This window comes from Bidens hawaiensis, unplaced genomic scaffold (assembly GCF_021521415.1).
Source record: "Bidens hawaiensis isolate Kalapana, Puna unplaced genomic scaffold, B.hawaiensis_p1.1 tig00022295_1, whole genome shotgun sequence".
NCBI classification, from domain to species: domain Eukaryota; kingdom Viridiplantae; phylum Streptophyta; class Magnoliopsida; order Asterales; family Asteraceae; genus Bidens; species Bidens hawaiensis.
The window spans coordinates 372,886-381,680 of NW_027493461.1; the positions used below are offsets into that span (position 1 = coordinate 372,886).

Here is an 8,795-nt window from a genome sequence, read left to right on the forward strand (position 1 = left end):
TCATATTGAACCATTACTTTAAAAACAAGACATAACAAACCACCTTCTAGATGGTGAATTATTAAGGCAGATATTTTTCTTAATAGTACCTTTTAAATTAAAACAACTAGTTTTATTTTACTAAATCTATTTCCATCAATATGACAAAACTTGGATGATCTATTTTAAATTGTGTTCACCAACCATTTCCACCAATTTGACAAAGTCAGAACCACTTCTAAAGTTGATAATTAGGGAGGGGTTTTAAAGCGTCTTCACGTCATCGCCACGTAGGAAAAGGGTTTCGAAGCCCTTTTTCATAACATCCCGTTATGGTTTAAAACCTTTTTACCGTCCCATTATACACACACATATATATGTGTGTGTATGTGTGTGTTTGTATGAGAGATGGATAGAGAGAGAAAAAGGCATGGCCCCACCAAAACCCCCCATAACGCCGGTTTTCATGAGACCTCCCCCTAGAACGCCCATTCAAAGGCGCCCGTCGGAGGTGTTCAAACCCAACAACACCCCAACCCCGCCCCAATTTAACGCCCATAGCGAATAGACTGACAAGCACAATTCTAAACAGCTCCTAAGACCATGTGTAGTCAAAAAGCCCTTCCCATGGGCATTTCGTGACATGTGGCGTCTAGTTAGTTTTTCAAGTTTTTCAAAAAATATGGTGTATTCAAAACGCTCCTGCAATAATTACTCAATTATCTTTTTTATTTTAGATGTCTAATTTTTTAAATTAAACCTAAACAAGTTTGGGCTTATCAAGTTAAGAAAAGGAAAAACGAAAAAGAAAAAAGAAAGCAAAATCATCAAAATGTGTGCCACACCAACTTTGTGTACACAATGCTACCTTACAAAATGCCACCCATAACGTCTGGAGGCGGTGTTCTCAAGCATTATGGCATCAAAACGCCACCAAAAATTCCCCACTACGGATGGTCTAACAAGGCAAATTCTGAATTGAACCCACTCATAACAAGGCAAACAGCGATCGAGAGCGATTTTGAACCGCTCCAAAGAGACCTGAAAACCACTCCTAACAAGACCTTTTTGTACTAGTGATTGTGCGGCTTGTGCCATCATTTTGTAAAATATCTTGCTTGTTTATTAACACCAACAAACGGTCCAAAAGCATCTATCGAAACAAATGTTAATCATATATGCCCGTAAATGAAAATTATGTTGATTATATCCTTAAACATGGATAAAAACATAGAAGCCCAATCATATTTTTATTCAATTAATAACATAAATTAGACATTAATATAATCATGCTTACTTGTAGGAATGAAACCATGATTCCTATTAGACAATTCGTAGTGGTGGCCTGGCGTTTTGAAGTCATAATGTCTGGGAACACCCCTCCTCTGGCATTACGGGTGGCGTTTTGAGTGGGCATTATGGATGGCGTTACGTACATAACTTTGCAATACTAGTGATAATGGTGATCCATTATAAAAACTCTATGTATTCTTTATTAAAGGTAACAAAAGGGAGATCTCAATTGCCTCCTTAAACCAGTCAATATTTACAATTATTACCATCAAGTAATTATCAAGGACAAGTTATGTCATAGTGGTAAGGTTACTCAATGAACCGTAAAGCCACATTAACGGGTTATTTCCAACAAATTATTAATCGTTGCATATATAAGGTGGATGTTTATTGCAACTTGAGAGTTGTAACATCCGTAATGTTTTACGAGTTTTAAATAAAGGAAAAGTGAAATGTGAAATCAAAGTTAGGAACAGAAAAAATTGATGGCCTTCTACCCACTAGTCTATTAGCTCAATGGCAATTGGCACATACAATACGTTCAGCCGTTTTTCGTCATGCAATTTTTGCAATCATGCTTCTTGCACGCATAAATAAACTTGAAAGACACACAAGCAAGCCGCATCTTGCGCATATCTAAACACGATTAAAAGAGAACAGGAAATACGTCAATATTAAATGTCACACCCAGACCAAAGGCGGCGGAACATGCCGAGGTGTAACGATTGTCCATAAGCACATGACACTAATTAAAGTAACAGTATTTAATAAACTCATTTTATTTCACAACATCGAAAATGTCACATAACAATTATCCATAAAATAACCATAAACAAGATATCACAAAATATGGCAAATTGATACTGTTCATTTTTACTAATATCCTAAGGTCTTTGATGTCGTTTTCTTCACAATCATAAATCAACCAAGATGCAAACCTGCAACATTTCATAAAATAAAGTTTGTCAACACAAAGGTCGGTGAGCAATTCATAAGTTTAATCATATTAGTATATAATAAAGATAGCCACAAAACTTGCATACGAAACGATAAATAAAAGTGGTAATTTGGATAAATAGATATCACTAAACACATTAGCGACACCTAGCTATAAGGGGATGCCAAATAGTCTAGGATTTTATAGTTATCGTTAATTGCATTACGTTAACGACATCTTGCTATAAAGGGATGCCAAATAGTCTAGGATTTTATAGTTCCACCAACCAAAAGCGATAAACACATAGGCATATAAGCATAGAACACCAAATCGAGCAATTATTTAGGTAAAGTATACAACTACGTTTGTGGTTTAAGATTCAAATATAAAGTATTTTGTTGAATAAGTATGAAATGTCACCCCCAAAATAAAAGATGGAAAATGGGGTATGAAGTACTCACCTTCAAGTAGTAAACTTGAAAGATGATAATTTGGAGATTTGTCGGAACGACGAGTTTAACGCACAATGCCTAAAAAGAAAAGAAGTCTTGAATTTAGAAAGGTTGTCTTGAAGGTCTTTAAACAAAATAAATGTTGAGAAATGTAAATAATTAAAGTTCAAGGTTTAAAATGTGACTATTTAAGAATTTATAATAATAACCCATTAAAAATGTAAGTTTGCTTGAAACCGGGTTAAAGTATCTAACCTTAATATTTACTCAACCTATGTTAAGTAATAAGGTGGGTAAAATGCAAGAATGCAAATCCCTTTGGAATAAAGATACTAAAACGGGTTTTTTTTTATCGAGTGTTCGGGTTGTCGGTTCGGGTCTTGATAATTGGTCAAACCCAAAGTCAACTTTCCAAAATATATGTTATGAGATAACTCAATAAAATTTAATAAGACTTAACCAAGTATGTAGTTCCATTGTTTTAGAACTAACAACGCACGTTAAGCGAGTGTTAGGTTTTTTCGGTCCAAACTTTGTTATGAGATCAAGTTGGATCCAACATTTCCAAGTACTTAAGAAAATATTTAAAAACCAATTTGTAACTATTTTTAAAGAAATATACAAGTCTTGATGGCTAAAAAAAAACACACTTGTGTGTCTTAAGCGAGCAAGAATCGGTTTGGTTCGGTTTCCATCTTACAACAAGTTCATAGATGGTTTCCACATGTCCAAACACTAAATAACTTCTATAATAATGTACAAATAAAAAAATACCAAAAGTTAACAATAAAGTCTTTAAACAAAAGTTCGGTTTTCGGTTCGGATCGTGTTTCGGGTTAAGACCGAGGTAAGATTCTACAAACCCATAACCATAGAATTTGTAAAAATGATTTTAGAAACTTAGATCTAACACTAAGTATGTTTAAACAAACAAAACTAGTAACAAAGTTCGGTTTACGGTTTAGAGCTATTTACGGTTAAACCGAAGCATAGACTCTTAAAAACCCATAACCATGGAACTTGTAAACATAACCAACAAACTAAAATAAGCAAGATTAATATGTATGAACAAGTTATATAGATGTATATATATCAAGGACACGAAGTTTTCCATGAAGCCTTGCCTTATGGGGTCCGAAACCTCACCGACCGGAATCGGAGAAGTAACTACCAAAGGTAAACAATGGGTGTATATTATATATATGTTGCACAACCATAAACAAGTATTAATAAGGCTACATAAACTAATTAAGATGAAAGACCAAAATCCTTCAAGAACACTTAAGAAGATAACCTTGAATCTTTGATGTTTGAGAGAGTTTTTTTTTTGGAGTTGTAGCAAGGGAAAATGAAGAGGAAAGGTGGTGTATATATAGGGTAATGTTGGTGGTCAAATATGGGTGTGAGACACAAGAGTTTTCATGCAAAATGGATCAAGACAAAAACACAAAACAACAAAAAAACAATAATAAAATAAATAAATAAAAATAAAAATAAAGGTAGGATGTTTTCAAGACCCAACAAACAAGTGTGAAACAATATTGTAACATAAATCTATCATTTTGATTATAACATAAGCTTCGGTTTACAAATCGGGTCGGTTTACATAAAAAACAAATACAAAAACGAATACAAACAAGACCCGAAATTGACGAATGTCACATTAAACGATTCAATTTAAAGCAAGAGAGAGAGGCAATTTGAAATAAAGCAAGTTCATACCATAATGCCCAGCGGACCAAATCCTCGACACGCAGATAAACGAAGGAAGTTCATTACAAAGCTAAAAGCCCAAAGACATTGGGATGCAGGCCAGCAAAACTTACTACAAAGTCCGGAGGCCATACGTGGCATACAAGCCAGGGATTAACATTTAAGCTCGTTAAGATAAATGAGCTAAGCCAAAGTGGCTCATTTAACTTCGAGCCCGAGCCCAGCCTGGCTCGGCTTATTTACAACCATCTTTTAATATGACCGTTTCTACTTTCTACGTTTTAGTTTCGGAATGTTTAGCATTGAAGATGTTACAAGGGGTGCATGAATGCTTGCACTGAATGTTAAAACATGAAAAAAAAAAAAACAATTGCATAATGCACAGGAAATAAGGTCAATTTAAAAGAAGAGAAGTGTGTATATATCATCAAAATTCTTTTTTGTTACACAAACCAGAAAAAAACAAAAACAAAAACAAAAACAAAAACAAAAACAAAAAAGCAATACAACCACACTGTAAAGTCTAAGTCAACACATCTCTATGCAGCCACTGTTTTCTCATTTGCTTCTTTCTCTTCCACTGCAGCTACCACAGGGCTGCTAGCAGCTGATACTTTCTCACCCGTTGACTCGTTTTCTTCAGTCAACTTAACATTTGCACTTGCTGCTTCTATAGACCCCGAAACAGGGGACATTTTATCCGAATTCTTCGGTTTATTTAAAGCGTGACAATGGGGACAATAGTAAGTGATAAATGGAAACTCCTCCTTTCTTGCAAGACCTGTATATAAAACAAATAAATGATAAATCATATATAATGATTAATAATTAGCAGTAAGTCAAAGTCAAAGTCAAAGTCACCATTATGCATATGGCAATTTCCACAAATAAGTGCGTACGACTGCGTGGGGTCCTCTCCTACAAGCAACGCAGCAATTCTAGAAATCCAACCGCCATCTTGACCACCCGAAGCTGCAGGATTATGATGCTCAACTACCTGTCCACGTGGCAAGTTTCCGGGAACCTCATTTCCACCAAATTGAGGTGCTTCATTGCTTCCAGGAGATTTAGGGTTTGACTGGTTTCGTTTCCTGAGGCCACTAGCTTGTTGTTGACTTTGTATGTCAACATCACTGCCTTTGCCTGCAACATGTGCATCTGGTTGTGATTCATTTGCAAGAAACACTTTCAGACCCGAATCTGCACCCAGTTTTGATGCAAGAACAGTCGCTGCAGCTGCTTTTGCTGCTGGATCCGAGTCATATTTCTGCAAACGGGTCGGAAAATGAAAATAATATTATGACACAAAAATCTTTAACAGGCAGCTTCAAAGTGTACCTGAATGAGTTGCTGAGTGATGTAATAATTAGTTCGTTCTTTAAGTTCGTCAATTTTCGCTTGTCTTTCAACGCGGAGCTTAACTAATGTTTTCTGATCCCTTCGATCGCCTACATGACATCACATGGTTTAATGCATGGTTATTAATATGAACAATGCAAGCCTCAAAAGGGGTATAAGAGAGTTTATTTATAAAGAAGTGTACTTACAAAATTTAGTGAAACTTGAAAGCCCGTAATACAAACCGAATGACAAAGCAGGTATTAGAAACATAGGTAAGACCCGTAACGATCTCATCCTCCAATCCATGTCCACCGTTCTTGTCGTCATGATAGCATAACCAATTGCAACCAACTTTACAACATAAAGATCATTTCAGACTGATTATTTCACCAAAAAAAAAAAAAACCATGGTCGTAAAAATCGCGTCTAGGCGCCGATTAATCCTCGATTAATCGCAAATCGGCACGGGACCGATAGAATTTCACCAAATCCGTCCAATCAGTAATATCAAAATCGGTCACAAATGGCCAAATTTCAGTCAAAACTAAAAAATGATACAAAATTTGTGTGTGTGTGTGTACGGAAAAATACATATAAAATTCCAATCCGATTAATCTTGATTGTGAGTGTAGAGCTCGCTAGCGATTAATCGGATTGGAAATTTTACATGTGATTTTCAGTTATACACACACACACACACATTTTTTATATGTGATTTTCAATTTTATATACACCAAATCCGTCCAATCGGTAATATCAAAATCGGTCAAATATTAGTCAAAATCGGTCACTGATGGTCAAATCAGTCAAATTTCAGTCAAAACTGAAATTGATACAAAATTTGTGTGTGTGAGTATGAAAAACTACATATAATAAATTCCAATCCGATTAATCCCGAATCAGGATTCCCGATCATGGGTGTAGAACCCCCTGGTGATTAATCAGATTGGAAATTTTATATCTGATTTTCAGTTATATATATACATACACACACACATTTTTATATGTAATTTCCAGTTTTATATATACACACATTTTTATATGTAATTTACAGAGTTTGGCCAAAATTTACAAAATTTGGCCAAAAATTTTGTCAGACTAGAGCCGATTTGGTCCAACTAGAAACAACTAGCGACCGATTTGTCCGATTAGCTAGAAACTAATCATTGGAGCTCCTCTGACTTCCAACTAGTCAGCGTTGTTTTTCCGATTTTCCCAACACTAATCCCAATTAGAGGTGCACAAACCGGTTTAAAACTCAAAACCAGTTTGGGTTAAACCGGTTCGGTTTGGTTAACAAAAGTCAAAACCGGTTTATGATCGGTTTCGGTTCGGGTTGAAACCGGTTTCTTACCTTGGTACGATCGGTTTCGGTTCGGGTTTCGACCGATTTTTGCCCGATTTCGGTTCGGTTAACAGGTTTTGGTGGAAAATTACAAACCGGTTCCAAACCTGCGGTTTCAATCAGTTCTAAACCGGTTTCTGCTATTTCAAACCGGTTCTGTTTTCAGGTTGGGTCGGTTAACCGGTTTATTTGCCCGCCTCTAATCCCAATTAATCCCTAGTAAGTACCCCACCACCCGACTAGCCCTTAGCGGGTCCTACAAAACCTATACTTACATTCTACCAAAATGAAACTACACTGTGAAACTATAATTAGGTTATAATCTGATATTAATCAATGAGATATTATTATTATTATTATTATTATTATTATTATTATTATGTTACATAATTTACCTCGATAATAATCGAAAAAACGATCAAATTCCTTGTATTTGTTCTGTATCTCAAAGACCTCCTGTTGATCCTGTTAATAATAGCACCTTCTTCTTTGCTTATATACTGCAACCTCTTCTCAAAATCATCCCCGCGTAACCCAAACATCGCATTCCATATCCGAGATAACAATCCTCTCTTCTTCTTACTATTATTATTCTTCACATCACTCTTCTCTTCTTTCACATCAGCCATTTTAGGGTTTACAGATCTGGGTCAGGTTAATCAACAGCTGTTTAGATTTCGAAACCCTAGGTGGGTATTGGATCGGGTGAAAAGGTGTGAAAAATTGGGGGTTTTGATGTTGTAAAGTGAAACATAAATAATTAATTAATTATTAAGAAAATAATAATATTAATATAATAATAGAAAGAAGATGGTGGAGAGTGATAAGTAGGTAGGGTTTTAGTTGACGGGGGTCTGGAAAAAGCGAACATGTCCGTGACGGTTTGATTGCGATGGGTCCGGGACGCACCAAACCGGGTGGGTTGTTAAGGGGTGTTTGGGAAGACAAATAGTTTTGATCTGAAAGTGATACACGACTTTTAAATATATTAAAGATAATCCGTTTGACAAAAATATTCTATAACTAAACATCAGTGGGCTTTAATTGACTCACCGTTTAATAATGTAGTGTGGTGGTTGGATGTGAGTTAATCATGGCCGACTTTGATAGGAGGGCCGGGCGGTTGACCATCCCCAGACCGATCACCCCGCTACTGATTTTTTTTTAAATTATATATTTTTTCATGAATATATATACACACACGTATACATTTAATGTTTAACCAAAGTATGCAACTCACTTAAGCCTATTTTAATAATAAAAAAATTGCACAACCCAAATCATAACAAATAAACTAATTACTAATATATATAAAAGAGAACTTTGGTGTCGCAAGTAGACTATTGGCCCACTTGGCAGCACCGTATAGGTCAGGATTTTTTGTTTGTTTGTTTTTTAGTTCAGTTACCATAATAAATGTAATGGAAACCAACTAGACGTCAGCTTTTTTTTTAACCCAGGTACCATAATAAACCTGTAAGAAACCGGTCGAGCTCGCGTAAACTTGAAGTTTTATTTAAAGCCCATGACCGTCCCCGCTCGGGTTTTACCAGTGCGCAAGTTTATCGACCCCTCCCCCCCTTCCCCAGATTGGTCTTTGGTTCACCTCAATTTTTATATTTTTTTTCCGATACCGTAACGCACGTAAATAAAACCGACCGAATTCGAGTGAAGTTGCCGCCTCAATGCTCGGGATCAACAACGCTTGGGTTTTACCGTTGCCCGGTTTTCCAAC

The 8,795-nt window shown here is 35.9% G+C and overlaps 1 protein-coding gene across 1 annotated transcript; it reads right to left on the reverse strand.

The window, feature by feature from the left end:
• Positions 1–4,853: 4,853 nt before the first annotated feature.
• LOC143565166 (uncharacterized protein At2g24330-like) lies at positions 4,854–7,689 on the reverse strand. The gene is made up of 5 exons (XM_077052226.1): positions 7,456–7,689; positions 5,922–6,066; positions 5,713–5,822; positions 5,236–5,641; positions 4,854–5,155 (listed from the first exon to the last, which is right to left on the reverse strand). The coding sequence occupies exons 1-5, from the start codon at positions 7,687–7,689 to the stop codon at positions 4,914–4,916; spliced, it is 1,137 nt and encodes a 378-aa protein (XP_076908341.1). The 3' UTR covers positions 4,854–4,913.
• Positions 7,690–8,795: the final 1,106 nt, after the last annotated feature.